Raw genomic sequence first — 18091 nt, forward strand, 5'->3', positions numbered from 1 at the left:
AGAAAGGCAGAGCCACTTTTCTTCTGTCCTGCAGAAAGGAACGCGAGGATCACTTTCTCCATCTGAGCTGGACTTTCACAACACGCCTAAGGGGGATGGCCACATTTCCAACTCCCCGCTTGGGCACAGTCCCACAGCATGGAGGTGCTGTTGTGTGTTGGACGAACAGAAGCAGGACAGGCAGGTCTCTGACAGACAGGGCTGACTCAAAGCCAAAATCATGCCCCATGAGGTTCCACCAGGCTTTGGAGCCCACCAGCCAGGGCGAGGAATTGGGGCTGAGATATTCAGTGGTCACCAGGGAGCAAGGAACAGCTGAGGGAAAGTGAGCTTGGTATGGCGAAGGGGAAGTGTTTTCCCCCTGTAGGAAAGAACTAGAAGCTGGTGTTTCCTCACAGCAAGATCTGCATGGTTTCAGCTGCCTTGAAGGGCCAAGGCCCAGGAGCTACAAAGCACACCCGGCCAAATTCCTCCTCGGGCTCCACCAGCAGGCCCCAGAGAAGCAAGCAGTGCGACCAGCAGCAGGACCCAGCCCCATTCCCTCGCTGCTGCCCAACCCCTAACCCTTGCACCCTGCCCTCCTTTTCCCTTGTCCAGCTTTCAGAAACCGAATCCCGCCCCAGAGGAGAACTTCCACCCACGGGATGTGCTTCTGCAGGGACGCATAGGTCTCGGTGCCATCTCCCTGGGAAAGAAACTGCCTCGTGCCACGCTCAGAGAGCATCCCCCAGAGGAAGCAGCTTGGCATCTGCAAACCACAGAAACTTTGCGACCCGCACCAACAGGGTCCGAATGCTTTACAATAGACAGAGTTTGAGTTGCAGTGGTGGTGTCCCCTGACAAAGTTACCTCGGCCCTCCCTGTTACTCCCCGGTTGGTTCATTATTATTAACGTCACTACAATAAATACCAGAACGCAATTGACAGTGTTTGGCCACGTATCTTAAAGCTCCTCTTTCACTTCACGTCTTTGCAGCCTTGATTTTTACCCCTGTCAGTCACCAGAGGAGCCCTTAGGGACAAACCGCTTGGCTATGTGGCTAGCCACGTAGTAAAAGCCGTGCAGAAGCGTGGCTGTGGCATCAACAGCCAGCGAGAAGGTGCCACCGATCCCAGCAGCCAGGTCTTTGAGGACAGAGGGGATGGCACAGATGGAGTAGTAAGGGAAAGAAGCGAGGTGAAGGACAAATCCCACGGGGATGCGCAGAATCCTGTAGGTGAGGAACGCCACGTCTTGGACGATTTCCAGAAAGCCCAGGAAGATGTTGGTGACAACCCTTCCCAAGTCGTAGGGGATGCTGATGAGCACCATGCTGATGGCTTTGAGGTAGGACACCACCCCGTTCCACAGGCTGTAGACTCCGTCCAGAACTGTGCTGCCAACCCGCTTGATAACAAGCCACAGGAAATAAAACGTAAACTTCACCAGCTCCACAAACAGGTAGATGAGGAGTTCCAGAAGTTTGATGAAAGGGGTGGCAATGATGCCAGCCACTTTTCTCACCAAGCCACTCTCCTTGGACTCCTGGCTGTCATTTGCTCCCACTTGTCCTCCGGACCGGATCTGACCGACAGCTTGCAGTATTGCTTCCACTTTCTCCTTGTTTTTGTTGTCTTCTCCACAGTTGCCCTTGAACAGGTCAACCCCCGCTAGGAGCTGCTTCTCCAGCTCGCCCACCGTGAGGTCTGCCAAACTGTTTTCATCGCTGATTTTTTTCACCAGCCCTAGAGACCATCCCTCTGCAGCGTCACAGCACGCTGCCAGCCACAGCGCCTCGGGCACCGACACCTTGCCTTTGACTCGGACGCTGGAAGGAATTGCGCCCGCAAGGAGATACAGATGGTCCTTCTTGGAGCAGTGAGGGGCCAGGGCTTGCTCCACCACCCTCCCGATGTCTCTGTGCCAGGTTTTGCTCAGAGAGGGACTCAGGGGGACGGCATTCGTGAGCGTGTAGGTGGCCATCTGGAAGTCTTCCTCGTTGAGCAAGCTGGGGTTCAGCAGCCCTCGCTCGTAGCCAGAGCCCACGTAGTCTGAGGTCAGGGCTTGGTTGGCACCAAGGTTGGCCACCGTGCCAAGGAGATCAGCTTCGAGCACCATCTCGTGCTGGTCATTGTCTGGGTCATCTATCTGAAATGGCAGAGAGAAGAGTTAGTGCATGCAATTTGCCTTCCTAAAAAACAGTGTAAAATGAGCCTCGAAGTGCATTTTCCATGAGGGCTGCTTCCACACACTGCCACGGATCACACCCTGAGATCCTTCCTTGCTGTCCTTGCAGCCCAGGGGAGCATACACTGCACTTCGTTGTCCTGTCAAATGCATTTAGGCAGCCAGGGCTGGTTGCAGCTCTCCACTCTGGCCTGCAGCACCTCACCAGCCACCCTCCGCTAAGCCTCCAGCTTGTGTTTCTTTTTCTCGAAGAGATGTTTGGTATGGCTAAGGGAAAACCTGGAAGGGATTCTTAATAGATGGCTTGATTTAGAGCCATGTTCTCAGCTCCTAAGGTGGTCACAGCTCCAAGCACTGCAGCACTTTTAATTCCAACAAGCAACCCAGAGTCGCTGAACTATCAAATCTAAGCAATGAAGGAAAAAGTCCACGACAGGTAGGATGCCTAGAGAAGGCATTTCCCTCTCTGCACTCACAGAATAGGTCGGACACCATGGCAGGTGACCTGAATTTCACTGCCTTGACCGCAGACGTGCCAGTAAGCTCAGGGCTTGTCATTAGCAGTCTGAGCCTCGTCTTTAATGACCTCCCAGCATCATGTGGGCGAGGACACTGTCACCGCAGGTCCTCAGTGGAACCCGTGCTATGTGCCCGTGTCTGTCCTTCCCACCCTCCAGACCCCGAGGCGGTAACAACCCCTCCTGGCGCCTTGCATACAGCTGGGCCAGGAGGTAATAAGCGGTGGGAGCAGGAGATTTGGGGCACCGCCATGTGCTCAGGGCTTTCACAGCTGGCCACAGCCCTGCCTCCTCCTTAGTCACTCCTCTCGACACCGCGGCCTCTCCAGATTGTCATTTTCTTCCCCAGATTAGAGGGTGAGCATGCTGGTAGAAACTCAGGGGTGGCAGGCGGGCTCCAGCAGTCACCGCCTCGTGTTGTCTCTGTTTCTGCTCCGCTGGCCTGATTAAATTGTTCTCGTGGCTCCTGGGCTCTAGACAGTTCCCTGCACTGTATAATATGTATTTTGGGGACATATAGGGCAGACAGTTCATATTCCACCTTGAATCACTCCTGACACCCTTCCTGGTCCCTTGGCTCTCCTGCAACTGGACAGATGTGCACCACTTATGTCCTTTAAACCTACGCTGGCACCCTCTCAGTGCCACAGCTCCTGCACCACCTCCCCTGCGCTCTGCGCGCAGTGCAGGCAGCTATCCATCATCCTCGCCGTACAGACCGTGCTTTGGTTGCTTCTCGCATCAGGCAAGCCCCTGCAGGCTGGCCTCGGGGCTGTCTCTGCAGCAGGGCCGGTCACGGAGCCAACACGAGCCATTTCACAGGGCTGCATTACCCCCGGCTGCCTGCTAGGAGGGTTCTTGCTTCGTTTTGAAACAGCCGGTGCTTATTGCTTCGGGCCTGGGAGGCTTCCTACGTGCGGATGCACAGGTCTTAGCTTTTTCTGAAGGCAGCAGTTAGAAAGACTTCTGCCTTACTCCGCACCCCAAGCTCGCCCTGGAGCTTCTGGGCTGCAGCTGGGCAGGCGTTTTGCTGCCTTGCATGCCACAAGATCACAGTCCCTCCCTGCCCTCCTCCCTGTTTTCCCTGTTTTGGTAAGATCAGAGTTTTGTGCCCCCTTCTGAGCCTAACACCCTTTCAGGGTGGGAACCCTCGTCCCTTCTTGCTCCCCTTGCAGTGCTGCAGCCCCTTTCCTGCTCAGGACCCTGCAGCCTTCCTGACAGCCTAACGGGAATGGTGGGGGCAGACGAGGTGCTGTACCACACCACGGAGAGCCAAGACCCCTCAGCTCTGCCTCCCGGCAGGGATTCCCAGCCTGCAAGCAGCAGCTGGTGTAGACTTGGATTTATGAGCTGATGCATGCATTCCTGGAGGTGCCTGTCAAGCAAATATGTGCCCAGTTACCTGTTCAGCTGCAGGGATTTGCACATACCACTGGGATTGTTTGGGCGCACTTAGGAAAGAACACCAAAAATGTGGCTGTGTGCATGCGTAAGGCTCTGACATCACCGAGCGCTGGTGCTTATAATAACTCACAGTGTGGTTTGTAATCACTCAGGCATTGCTGAGTGCTTCGTGCCTCCTGTAACTCAGCCCCAAAGGCATGCCGGCTCCTGCGCTGTATCTAACCTGCACGCAAGCTGCCTCTCCTCACTGCTCCAAAAAGCCTTTGCAAGAGCATATCTGTGTCCGTGGAGCCGGCCGTAATCCACCTGCTGAAATACCCTGCGATAGCTCGGGGCAAGATCCAAGCAGACAGGTAAACACCTCATTCCCCGGGGGATTTAAGAATAAATTATGCATCCAAGCACCTGTGCAGAATCAAGTCCAAGCACCCATCAATATTAAATGTGCTTCGTAAAGTGGGGGTTGCCATTCTGTAGAAGGGGGTGAACCTCACGCTGAGGGCTCCGTTGTAGAACACTCATGGGTGGCTCCAGGAGCACCTGCTTCTCTCCATGGGCTACCAAGGCTGAGAGGAAAGGCAGCTCAGATGTAGCTATGTTTGGATGATGCAAATCCCACCTTGCTCCTCTGGCTGATGGAAATCGTCAATCAGATGGAAACACAAGGCGACTCACCCAGCCTGTCCTATTTTAGGAGAGGAAAAGCAACTCCTATGTTCCCCTTCTCTCTCAAGCCAAGACTCAGACCAAACTACAGGCTTTCAGATGACCAAAACATGACAAGGTGAAAGCCACCGTGGTGGCTTGCTCTTAACCCTAACAAGTCAGCAATAGAGCAGGTCTGGGGACCAAAGCCTGGGGGTTTCCCATCAGTGTCCTGCTCATCAGGACACTCCTGGCCTCTCATTTTTTAACAGTCCTTGTTCCTGGATTAATTCACTGTTTCCAGCTGCCAATCAGCACTGGGTGTAGCTGACATTCCTGTTATTTCTCATCCGATGACTACCTCGGTGCTACATTTGGCATTTGTTTCTGGTACACGCATTCCTGAGGAGGTAGGCATACAGGGAGCGAGACAGCGCCCTCACAACATAGATCACGATCTGTTATAAAAACAACAACAAAAAAAAGCACATGACAGCCCGGAGTCACTCACCAGCGTGCAGAGAGCGTTTTTATAGTGATTTCCTCCTGCTTGCTGTATCTCTGCGTGTGGGTGTGCGTGCACACAGAAGTAAGTGCATGCCACTGCACAGTTCAGCCTGTTTGTACCTGGCTATCCCTGTCTCAGCGAGGAAGTTATGCAGAAAACAGACAGTGTAATCTCTCAGGGACTTGCTGCAGAGCCCATGTTGTGAAGAGCTCCCTTTAGGGGTTTCATTACCTGGCTTAGCCTTGATAGGGATACACCTGATAGGTACAAAATCTGTTCTCCGCTTTCCCCTCCTGCATCAGTGTGGACCTGAGCCTTGCTGCACACCTAAGGCACGGTCCCTCTGAGCCAGAAAGAACACAAGAGCCCTGTCCCACCAGCTGACAGCCTTGCCCCAGCCTTCCTTCCATCCTTCCCCAGCCTTTACCTGGGGGAGTCTGCAGCCCCGTAAGGCCTCCAGCATTGAGTTAGCAATGGACAAGTTCTCCACTACACGCTGTTTATCAAAGCCACCATGAAACTGGCTCCACTGGGGGATTTGGGCAGGCAGGAGGGAGAAGATCTTTGCTCTGCCCTCCCTCTTCCCCCACTAAAGCCACCTGATGTGGCACAGGGGCTTTCAGACACAGGGCTCAGCGATGTCCCCATCCACAGTGCAGCCTCCTCCAAGTGGCCATACTGGGATCTTTCCTTAGCTGTCCCCTTCACCATAGTCCAAGACCACATCTTGTTTCACCTGGTGAGGGTTCTTTCACCTGGAGCTCGCTGGTCCCCAGTACAGATCTACATCTTAATCAGAAGTCAGACAAAGGAAAACAAGGAGCATCCCATCAAAGGTGTCAGTTAAAGGATGCTTTTGAATCAAAAAAGAAAAAAACAAGCAAAAAAATTACTCAGAAAACATCAGTCAAATGAGGAAAGAATGAGGTGAGAGAGTCCAGGAGATTTTTTTCTGTTTAGTACAGGTGAGAGCAGCTTGCTCCAAGGAATAAAAGTTCTCAGAGCTCTCAGCTATCTCACACTGTCACCGATCAGCACAGACGAGTGTCAGCTAGGAACAACCTATTCCCACAGCATCCCACAGGGCTTCACTGGTGAGAAGTCACAGCAACTCAAGATAGAATCATAAAACCATACATACAATGGTTTGTGTTGGAAGGGACCTTTAAGATCATCTAATTCCACTCCCCTGCCATGGGCAGCTCCCACCACACCAGGGTGCCCAAAGCCCCATCCAGCCTGGCCTTGAACACCTCCAGGGATGGGGCATCCACAGCTTCTCTGGGCAGCCTGTGCCAGGGCCTCACCACCCTCTGAGTGAAGAATTTCTTCTGAATATCTAATCAAAACCTATCTCCTTTTTGTTTAAATCCATTCCCCCTTGTCTTATCGCTGCACCCCCTGACAACGAGTCCCTCCCCAGCTTTCCTGTAGCCCCCTTTAGGTACTGGCAGGCCGCTGTAAGGTCTCCCCGGAGCCTTCTCTTCTCCAGGCTGAACAACCCCAGCTCCCCCAAGCCTGTCTTCAGAGGACGTAGAGCTGAGAAAATTGTTTCTGGGGCTGAGGCAAGTTTTTGAGGCAAGAAACACAATGTTTGGGGCTCAGGAGCGTTATCAGGGACAACCACGAGGTGGCTGAGGCGTGAGGGCCAGGTGAGCGGGACGAAGGGAGGTGCTGGAGAAGTGGGCAGGGAAGCTGCGGTGACAGGCCCGGCAGCCGCTGGAAGGCTGCCCGAGCAGGTCGGTGAGTCAGGCCGTGAGGAGCAGGAGGAGGCATGGTGGCCAGAGGTGACAACAGGCCCCACAGACGCCATCTTGACCGCCTTGCCTCGCCGTCTCCACTCTGACAGCAGTTGCTCGCTCTGCTAGGTGCAGTTTGTGCTCTAAAAACTCCTCACCCTTCCTCATCTCCATACCATCAGTCTGTTAAAAACTGTCTGTCTCCAAAGGGCAAGAGGACACCTCTCACAGGCACCCATGTGCTGGAAGGAGAGCAAATCAGCCTAGCTGTGAGAGCACAGCCAGTCTGAGGTGAGGGCAGGGACACCAGCCCTCAGTCTCCCCTTCCCTGACCTTCTGGTCTTGGTGTCCCACCACCCAAATGGGGGCCTCCAGCATGACAGCCGCTCTCCTGGGACAAGGGGGTCTCCCATCCTGCCTGCACGCAGCTCCCGCACCCCAGCACCCAGCTCCAGCACCCTGCCCTCACCCTGCGCCTGCCTCGGCTCTGAGCTCAGCGGAGCAGGGGTGGCTACAAACCAATCACTGCTAGAATTTTCGAAATGTAGGGAAAAAATAGTTAAGGAAGAGTTCAGGTGAGGCATACTTGTTGTCATAAGGCACCAGCAATTTTTTAAGGATTTCTTTTAAATATAACAGACTCATGGAGCTGCTTGAACATGGCGAGTGTCAGGGGAGGCAAAACCCACCGAGGCTGCAGCAACACTCAGGCTGCACCACACACCTGGCTGCGGGACACGGCACCTCCCTTCCCTGCCCAAATCTGCAGCTGAGGCACACTGTAACACTGCGAGTCAAAGTGGTGAGCCACAAGCACACACTTTGTCTGTGCCGTGAGGCTAAACAGCTCTTATCAGCACCGGGATCGGGCTGGCAGCAGAGCAAACTTCAGCTTGGCACGGAGATGTTTAACCCCGTCACCCACCGGCAGTGCCACCCGGCCAGCCAGGCAGGGCAGAGGGACATGTAGTGCAGGGGTGGCTTTCCTTGCCCCCGCACTGCGTTTCACACCCAAAAGCCTCCCAGCTCTCCTGACAAGCTCTGTGGGACCAGGAACTGCTTGTTTGTTCTGTTCCAAGCACTAAAATATCTAAGTTCTGCTCATGGGAAATAAATATCCAAAGGGGGGTTCACAAACATCCATGGAGCTCCGGGATTTTTTGTTAAAATCCTCCCCCCTGCTAACAGCTTGACACCAGGAAATGTGCCCAGAAAACATTTGATTTACAGCAAAGGAAACACTGACTTACCTGTGGCTCGACCAGCCAGCTCTCCTCCTCATTTTGGGCTGCTTTTGTGTATTTAAAAGCCGAATAAAGAGGGATTTTGTCCTTGGTACTGTAGAGGGTTGCAAAGCGCGGCTCCCTGTTGTACTGCTGACAGATTTTCACGTGGAAAGGCTCAGTGAATCCTTCTGGTGGGACTTGTCCGGGGAAAAACACATTACACTCAGCAAAACCAGCCTCGTCCTCCCCAACAACTCTGCCCTGGGAAAAGCCGGGGAAAACCGAGATGCAAAGCCAAAATAAAACTGACGTCTTCATGATCCACTCCCTGGAGCTGTCTGTTTGTGCTGGATACGGCGAAGGACCCATGCTCTGTGTCCATGCAGCGGCGGAGCCAGAAAGTGTCTGGAATTGGGGTGTAGCGTGCGAGGGAAATGAAATCTGAAACCCGCTGGTCCCCGCAGGAGTGAGCGCTTCTGTGGGCAGCAGCCGCACCGCCGAACGCCAGCGATGCCTCACCGACACCCGCTGTGGGCACTGCGGTCCCGAGGAGGTGATGCCGGCCAACCTGAAATCATCGGGGCTAATAGGGAGGAGGAGGAGGAAAGCCCTCGGCGGTGCTGGTCTGTAGCTGAGCAGCACCAGCGGGGTGTGGTGTCTGCATTGCAGCACAGTCCCCGGGAGGAATTTTGGCTGACGCAGCCAGAAATCTTCCTGGGGCTGCCAAGGGGGATGCTGCAAAGTCGGATCCACCGCCCAGAAGAAGGTGTGGGCTGCTCTGCCCAGCCACGAGCCCGGCCGAGGGAGTGGGAGGAAGGGAGAGGAGAGGAAAAAGAGAGGCAGCAGGTTACTAATGCTGCTGGGAACTCACTTTGCTCCTTTTTGGGGTGTCTATCACTGCTATTGCTGCCAGCACTGTGCTATACAGGAACCTGGGAATGGCACTCTCCTGGAGCAGGATGGGGCATCCGAAATCCTCCTGGACAGCAGCATCAGCACACCTTGGCAGAACCTCCCCTGGGGGAGGCAGAAAGACAGAGCCCCTTGGATCACACGCCCCAGCCACAGCCACCTCTGGATGCCTGACCAAAGATAGAGCTGAAAATAAAAATCTGTCTGAAGGGAATGAAAACACTGCTCAAGTTTATGATCAGCAGAGCTATCACCTGCTCAGTATAGCTTTCTTCTAGGCAAAAGGCTGTATTACTTCGGTGACTGGGAAAATTAATGCTCTCACAATAATGGGGATGGAAAGGAGACCGTACAGCAGTTCCTCAGGGTCAAGAAAATGTGCAGTTTCCCACCCTAAATACGATCAGATGTATTGCCAACAGCTCCTCCCCAGCACCTTAAAAAATCTGAGGGGCTGAAAGCTCACAGGTTGTTTTCAGACAAAGCTGTCTCATATCATTACTGCAATTTCCAAGCAAGAGTCCCGAGGTTCAATCAACACTCACTCATCTGCAAATGAGGCTATATGGCAAATATAGCCTATATTGTATGTGACACGACAGGACAGAGGGTTGCTAAAGCTCCTGCCCGAGGTCAGAGAAGGAGCCTGTAAAAGTGCTAAAAATAATCCGGGCTCTAAGGCTCTCATTCCTGCACTGGGGGGATGACTTGAGTAGCATGGCGAGGAAGTACGTCACTGCCATTTTTTGTGATGTTATCAGCTGGGGGAGACAGAGGCGGGCTGGACAGGCCAGGGAATGGCAGGAAATGGAGTAAGTGGCTTGTTTGGTTTGCAGGCAGATGCCTGGTCACCCAGCCCTGGCAGAAAGAGTTAGTCATGTGCAGGAAAGATGATGGGAATGAAAACACAGACGCAGCCTGGCCAGAACACAGCAGCTCCAAAAGACAGGCTGAACATTTCGTTTTCCCAAATGTAAAAAAAAAAAGAAAAAAAAAAAAGCTCCTGGGAAATTGAAAATTGAAGCTAAACCTGAGCTATTTGATGTTTATCTGATCCCAGGCTTGCAATTATCAGGGCAGCAGAGAAAATATTTTCACACATGTGGTAAGCCTGGTGAAAGTGAGGCAATGCTTTTAAATATCCCACTCCAGGACTGCTCTGCATTATCCCAAGCTAGGCACAGTCCCAAGACAGTGAGAAAGCAGCTTGAGGTGTCTTGAGATGGCCATGACAGCAAGCAGCACACCGAGCAGATGGATGACTCCCACCGGCTAACAGGGACATCCTGCCTCTCTCCTGGACCTCTGCATCTGCCTCCTGCCCCCAAGGGCACCTCAGCCTCACCCGGATGCACAGTCCCAAACTGTCTTCCTACCCTCAAGGGCCCCTTATCTACTTTTCTGAATCTTTCTTTCCTTTCAGGCTGCGAGGCTAGGCTTCACCTGCCTTTTTTTTTTTTTCTATCTGTCAGCAAAGAGGTAGCCCTTGGCTCAGCCTGAAGAGGGCTTGGGACCTCCCTTTCCATGAAGACCATCAATATGAAACCCAACGTGGGCCAAGGGGTGACACTGCGATAAGCCCAACAGGGCTGGCAGTGAAGGCAAACACTTGTGTTTGATGTGATGGAGAAGAGGGAGCCCACAGAAGATGCGTGGAAGATGCAGAGAGGCAGGTGATGTGGTTAAAGGGAAGAAAAGCGATGTCTCAGCAGCAGGAGAAGATGTGTGGGTGGAGAGGAAAGGCTGCACAGAAGAGGTTCCCTGCACGCTGAATTGGCAAGGCGTACCAGAAAGTGCATGGGGGAGAAGAGATTTAAGACAGAGAGACTGGAGAGAGGAAAGGGCAAGAAAAAAGGTGAGGCTCTACAAATGTTTTGGAGGGGGGAGAAGGAGGAGACTGGGGCAAAATAATTGCCCCAATTGCATTGCATAAACCTGGAGAATAGGACAGGTCAAGTGATAAGAGACTGCTGAGGAAAGCTGTCTCCTGTAATAAGAAAACGAGAAGAACATGAGGAGAAGGGGGAAAGGAAAGTGAAAGGCAGCTTTCATCTACCTTCATTGCCCTAATGAGGATGACCTCCTCCCCAAGGGTCTCAAACACCAAGCTCAGTATCTCTATGTGCAAAATGAACCTAAAAACCATGCCAGTATCCAAACCCCGTAGCAACAAGAAGCCAGCAGGGCTGTCTGCCTGCTTTCCCACACTGTGCCTCCAGCTCGGTCTCTCTGTTCACACGGTTGACACTGGACATGCTGCAAATAGCTCCTTTCTCCTCACAAGCTTGACCCTTCTTGGCTGGTCTTTCAAAACATATTCGATTCCAAATATTTCTCCAGGCTGGATCTCCTGTCTCCTGCCGTGACCTCTGGGTGCTGTATGTGACTGTCCTGTTCTTCTGAGAAGAAAATGAAGAAGAAAGTGACTGCAAGGGCAAGCCGTCCTGCTGGAAGCAACACCATTTGATTCAGTGGAGACACCGCTGCCGAAGATTTGGCTTGGAGCAAGGCAGTCCCAGCAGACACACCACGGCATCTCAGAGAGCACTTCTGTCTCTTCCTTGTCTCATGGGGATGGAGTCTCTTTTAAAATTAGCTTCAAAACTCAGTCTGGGAAAGAAGCCCAGTGCTGAGCTAGGGAGAAAAGCAGGAGTGAAAAAGTTTTCTGGCTAAAACTAAGAGATTCATTGATGGGAGGGAGAGGCTGCAGAAGGAAAATAACTCTTTAGGGACTGTGTTAGCAGCACATTGTTGCAATTGTAAATCCCACTTTAAACCAGGTCTTTTTGACAGTTTCTGCTGCCTACTCTCCAGATTATAAAGAAGATGGAGAGCAACTCAGGTAGATAGGGATAGGACAAGGGGGAATGGTTTTAAACTAAAAGAAGGGAGGTTTAGATTAGATATAAGGAAGAAACTCTTCACTCAGAGGTGGTGAGGCCCTGGCACAGGCTGCCCAGAGAAGCTGTGGATGCCCCATCCCTGGAGGTGTTCAAGGCCAGGCTGGATGGGGCTTTGGGCAACCTGGTGGGAGGTGTCCCTGCCCATGGCAGGAGGGTGGAGCTGGGTGGGCTTTAAGGCCCCTTCCAACCCAAACCATTCTCTGATTCTGTGATTCTACTTCTTAGACATTCACCCAGACACCTTCCTGCCTTCCCCATGGTGCCCCTCACGCTGGTGAAGAAGCAGCGTCACCGACAGTGCTGCTTTGTTGCTCTCCTGCCATGATACTTACAGAACAGGGTGGGCCAGCGAGAGGCCACCAAACCCCCTGAGCCACCGGGGATGCTGACCTGGTTCCTAAACTATAGCGTCCCTCTTAGGACAGGGACCAGTTCTGGGTTTGTTCAAAAACTTGCATAGCAGCAGTCTGGTCCTGACAGGACCAAACCAGGAAGTATTCATTCATTGCATAAGTACTGAATATAGCTAATAAAATCCAGAGGCTACACCCTTTAGCACCTTATCACAGCCTTCAGACTCAAGACATCTCTTCAACTGAAGGGACCAGATCACAGGAGTTATGAGGAGCGGCTGAGGGAGCTGGGGTTGTTCAGTCTGGAGAGGAGGAGGCTGAGGGGAGACCTCATTGCTCTCTACAGCTACCTGAAAGGAGGTGGCAGTGAGAGGGGTGCTGGTCTCTTTTCTCAGGTGACAAGTGACAGGAGGTGAGGGAACACTCTCGAGTTGCACCAGGGGAGGTTTAGACTAGACTTTAGGCAGGATTTCTTCATGGCAAGGGTGGTCAGGCTTTGGAACGGGCTGCCCAGGGAAGTGGTGGAATCCCCATCCCTGGAGGGATTTAATAGAGATGTGGACGTGGCACCGAGGGCTTTTGGCACATGGTTTAGTGATGGGACTCGGTAGGTCAGGGCTGACCTCATGATCTTGTGGGTCTTTTCCAGCCTACATGATTCTATGAGTCTGTGATAACCCCCAGACTGTTAGAAACTATCACAAAAATGATCCTCTGTTTAACAGCCAAAGTTAGGTGTTACAAGGCAAGAATGTTTAACAATTGGAATGAGTTATTTAGAGACGTGCTGAAAACGCCAACACTTCCGTTCTTTAAATCAAGAGTGAAAGAGACGATGCTTTGTAAGACCTTTGATTACAGATTGTCATTTTGTCATAGCCACAACAGGTCCTTCACACCTTAAATTTACTCTGGACAGGAAAGTCAGTCACTTGCATGCTTTTCTTATAGGTATTGTCACTTACGAATTGTCAGTATCTGATATTTTCCAAGCACTGTGTGGTTCAGACCGTGCTGAGACCTGTGCCAGGTGCTGCAGGAGAACAAGCCGTGGCTATGCCTTGCAGTCTGCGCTGGCAGAAGACTCATGGGTGGGACCGAGTTTAGGTACAGGCGTGTTGCTCTTGCTTCATCTCCGAAGAGGGAATGAGAAAGCCATCATCCCTGAGAAAGCCAAACCTGCTGGCAGGACCCAGCTTTAATCAGGAGGCAAGAGAGCAGCCGCACCCAGGGCTGCCTGTCTCCAACAGCAACGTTTGGGAACCGAGCGGTGGGAGGAGGAGTGAGATCTGCATTAAAGGCTCGGCCAGGCCAGTGGGCAGCGCTACGGGAGGGGGGGACATGGTTACAGCTTTGTGTGCCCTGTGGGGCCACTCAGTGGGGTTTTCTGCGTCCTTCATGGATCAGCCGTGGAGATGGAGCCACCCCCGCAGCCCACACAGAGAAATAGGCACTGCGAGGATGGGGGGACTCATCCCATGCGGTTATGTGAGGATGAGATGGCATCCCTGAGGCAGAGCTCTGCCTCTGCTCCAGCTGTGAAGGGAACCCTGGATGGCTACAGATGGTCAGACAAACCTTGGACAGGCTCGAGCACACTTCTGCCCCTGCAGGAACTCAGCTCCTGAAATGTGGACTCATTGGCCATGGTAGGGAAGAGCAAGGAGGTCTTTATCCATGCTTTGTTGATGAAATACACCTTGAGACTGCTGCTAGGTGTGTATGTAATATCATATTTTCCACAAGTTACTTCTGACCGTGCTGCTCTTGGCCAATACTGCCTCGGGACAGATTCAAATGCGAAGAGCACAGCCACCAGCCCCAGGATCCCGTCGCTGCCCTGAGAACACAGCAGAGCTTCTGCTGTCCGTGTGTACATGACAGCACGTGTGCTACGGCCAGGCCATGGAGCTCCCTTAAAAACAAAAGCAGCAGTGCCTTTAGGCACAGTAACTGACAACAGGGTGGAAGGAAGTGCTAGTATTAAATCTGTGCTTTAAGTAAATGGGTGGCTGATTGGGATCGCAGGTTAAATTACAAGTGCAATGTTCTAGGTCTCTGGAGAGCAGACCTGGCAGGCTTGTGATTTTAAACCAGCTTAAGAGAAGAGAAGAAATGGGCTTTGCAGCCTCTCTTCTGATATGTAAGTGTAATTGATTATTTTGACTGTTTTGACTTTCCTGGGAGGTGCTTTTAACCCCTTGTGGCTGTGTCCAGGTGCCATGCTTCAGAAAGAACATGGAAATCCTGCTTATCCTCAAGTTTTGCAGCCATGACTCCCCTCCCGGCTGCAGGCACGCCGTGTAGCTCAGTTTGTTCCTGCTCTCCTAACCTCAGCAGCAGCAGCCTGGAGACCGAGGTTGCAGTCCCTCCTCCACCAGGAGGAAGGAAGGGCTTGGGGTCAGCAGTCCTGCTCCCATCCTAGTGCTCCAGTCACCGTCCTGCTGCCCTGAGCAATTGCTCCTGCTGCTGGGCTGTGCAGAAAGTCACCTAAAGCACAAGAGCGAGAGACTCACGGCCCAGCGCGGACCACTGCAGTCCCTTTGAGCATCACCCTCTGTGTCTGTGCCGTGGCGTGCTGCCCTCCATGTCCAGGGACTGGAACCTCCTAGAGAGCAACTTGACTCAGAGCTGCCGTGCCAGACGTGGGCAGCAGGCCCCGCAGCAGGGCCCTCACCCAAATCCCAGTGATGGAGAACAAGGCAGTGCCGTACCTCTCCAGGGGACTTTTACACTGCGAGCCTATCTAGCACAGATGATGGGTCTTGCAGCTGGCAAAGAAGCAGTCGGGAGTAGGCAGGCTCTGGACAGAGTGGAGAATGAGAAGTTGAAGGGGGGAGAGATGGGAACAATGCAGAAAGCACATTCACCACGCTCCAAACATTCCTGCACAGCCCCACGCCCGCGGCACCAGCTGGTCTGTGCCCCCCCTGCAGCTGTGGGGGAATTCCCCTCCAGCTGGATGCGGCACCGTGCACAGTGCTGGGCTACTCCTCCTCCACCCCTACTTCACATTTTGTCCATGAGGATGGCAAGATGAAGTTACTAAGGGCTAGCTAATGCAGGGATGGAGGGGAGCAACGGGGAGCATCCACTTTCGTGTCTGAGCAGCACGAGCCCATCACCGAGAACAGGAAAGGGAGGGGAGCACAAAGCTCAGTGTCAGTCACCGCTGCTCAGCAGTGATGATATGAAACAGGCAGCGTCTTGCCAAGGCGAGGTTGTGGAACACACCGCCATGGCTGCGTGCAACGCCCTGCTCAGACACCTCCACTTCTGCAGGAAGGCTGCTCAGAGGCTGATCATGCCCCTGCGGGGCTCAGCCCTCTGCTGAAGCAACTGGGCACCACTCAGAGGGCGGTGAGGCCCTGGCACAGGCTGCCCAGAGAAGCTGTGGATGCCCCATCCCTGGAGGTGTTCAAGGCCAGGCTGGATGGGGCTTTGGGCACCCTGGTGTGGTGGGAGGTGTCCCTGCCCATGGCAGGGTGCTGGAGCTGGGTGGACTTTAAAGTCCCTTCCAGCCCAAACCATTCTGTCATTGATTCTATGAAAGCCCTCTGGGCTTCGTAATACAGGAAATAAAATTTACTATGATGCTGCTATAGGTCTCAAAGCAAAGGCTTGTGGTTCTCACTTTTATGTCAAGATTGCATTGTTTTCATAGAATCATAGACGTTTTCTAAGCTGTTGTTCTTTTTTTCCATTTGGATGGGAGTGAGCTGGCTTCTGCCCATATCCAAAAGGAACAACACAGGTATTTGAGACTCCTCCAGGCCCCGCAGTGCCTCAGGACTGGACAAACACTTTGCAGAGTGTTGGTTCAGGAGCTAAAGGTGGGTTCTTACAGGTGAAGAGGGCTCGCTGCTGGTTGATACCTTCCAGATCTCTGTGTCACTGCCCACTGGACAGAAAAGGAGCCCTAAGGACTGGCTTAGACTAGATACACACAGCCTGGGGCCCTGTAAGAGTAATCCTACCTGACACTTAAGCATCTAAAGGTAGGGAAGAACAGCACATAAACCAAGGACTCGGTAAATATTGCTGAGGAGCTAAAACAGACAAAACTTGTCACACCATATGGGCACTGGTTCCTGATGCAGAGCTGTTGCTAGAAGCTATAGCTGTGCCTGGCTTTTACAGAGCCACGCCATCCTGCCTGATAACGTGGCTTGTGGGGTATTTCACCGGTTTCCTTCATACTGTATCTATACAGGAAGGCCAGAAGGAGAGGAAACCCGAAGACATGCCACAGTGGTGCATGGGTGGCAGCCCCTGCCTTCTGGCCGGACAATAAAATGCCAGTTTTTGAGTCAGGGAACTGCGGCACTGATGCTTCTCCCCGACAGGCTGTGTCTGTCATTGTCAGCCAGTGCCAAGAAAAGGATCAAATCAGCTTAGCAATTAGTGGAGCTGTTTGGTTAATGAATCAAACAGCAGGATATTTTTGCCTAATGCTGGATGCAGCCATAGACAGAGGTATGGCCTGGCTGCTCATCTGTAGGTAAATATCACATGGCTAAAATTAATTGCTTTGTCCAAGCTCAGAGAAAACATTTGATTTTGTAGAAACAAGGTAGCTTCCAAAGGAATGAGCATGCGTCCAAGACTGAGGCCAAGAGGCACGAGCTGTGTGCTCCTCAGTGTCACCCGTGCTCCCAGCACGCTCCCTCCCTTCCTTCTTCGCTGAGTGCCTTTTGGTTGACATCACGTCTCGGGTGGGAAGTGCACTGGGATCTCAGCAGGGAGCTGTACGCATGGGGAGGCAGAGAGGGGAAGAGGCAGCAAACAGGAGGCGTGTGGTCGTTCCAGCAGCTCAGCACCACCAGGCTGCTCACTCATGGCTTCTCAAAGGAACATATGATGAAAGGAAAATATGATGACAAAAGCTCATGAGTTCAGATAAGGACAGGGAGATCACTTACCTGTTAGCATCACAGGCAAAACAGACTCATCATAATGAAGATGAATGCAATTTGTTGCCTATTGCTAACGTACTAGAGCAGTGAGAACTAAAAGCAACCTAAAACTACCATCACCCCATCCACCCTCTTCCACCTCCTCCACTGAAGAGGCACAGGGGAACAGCGAATGGGGGCTGTGGTCAGTCCGTGACCCTCCGTCCCCACTGCTCCTTCAGGGTCCCACTGTGCCCCTGCTCCCCGTGGGGTCCCTCCCACGGGATGCCGTCCTTCCCCAGCTGAGCCTGCGGGGGCTGCCCACAGGCTGCAGCTCTTCAGGAACTGCTCCCACACGGCTCCGTCCCACGGGGTCCATCCCCCAGGAGCAAACTGCTCCAGCACGGGTCCCCCACGGGCGGCAGCTCCCCCCAGACCCCCTGCTCCTGCGTGGGCTCCTCTCCACGGGCTGCAGCTCCGGCCCGGGGCCTGCTCCTGTGGGGGCTCTCCATGGGCCGCAGCCTCCTCCAGGCCACATCCACCTGCTCCCCCAGGGGCTCCTCCACAGGCTGCAGCGTGGAGATCTGCTCCATGTGGGACCCATGGGCTGCAGGGGGACAGCCTGCTCCACCAGGGGCCTCTCCACGGGCCGCAGGGGAACTTGTGCTGCGTGCCTGGAGCACCTCCTGCCCTCCTGCTGCACTGCCCTTGGGGGCTGCAGGGCTGCTTCTCTCTCAGCTCTCACCCCTCTCTCCCAGGTGCTGTAGCACAGCAGGTTTTCCCTTCCTTCAATCTGCTCTCCCAGAGGCCCAACCAGCATC

At 53.3% G+C, this 18091-nt stretch overlaps 1 protein-coding gene across 1 annotated transcript; it reads right to left on the reverse strand.

Moving 5' to 3' along the window:
- Positions 1-907: 907 nt before the first annotated feature.
- Positions 908-8979, reverse strand: ENDOD1 (endonuclease domain containing 1). Its single transcript, XM_035328508.1, has 2 exons — positions 8232-8979; positions 908-2128 (listed from the first exon to the last, which is right to left on the reverse strand). Exons 1-2 carry the CDS (start codon positions 8574-8576, stop codon positions 995-997), a joined length of 1479 nt encoding a protein of 492 aa, XP_035184399.1. The 5' UTR covers positions 8577-8979; the 3' UTR covers positions 908-994.
- Between the last annotated feature and the right edge of the window lie 9112 nt (positions 8980-18091).

Source organism: Oxyura jamaicensis, chromosome 1 (assembly GCF_011077185.1).
Source record: "Oxyura jamaicensis isolate SHBP4307 breed ruddy duck chromosome 1, BPBGC_Ojam_1.0, whole genome shotgun sequence".
In the NCBI taxonomy this organism is placed as follows: domain Eukaryota; kingdom Metazoa; phylum Chordata; class Aves; order Anseriformes; family Anatidae; genus Oxyura; species Oxyura jamaicensis.

What these genes read in the sequence shown, in the direction of transcription:
- ENDOD1 (XM_035328508.1), bottom strand. Translation starts at nt 8,576, where the DNA reads ATGGGTCCTTCGCCGTATCCAGCACAAACAGACAGCTCCAGGGAGTGG. An exon ending in GCTGGCTGGTCGAGCCACAG is followed by an intron (nt 2,129 to 8,231) that starts GTAAGTCAGTGT and finishes CTGCCATTTCAG; the next exon opens with ATAGATGACCCAGACAATGA.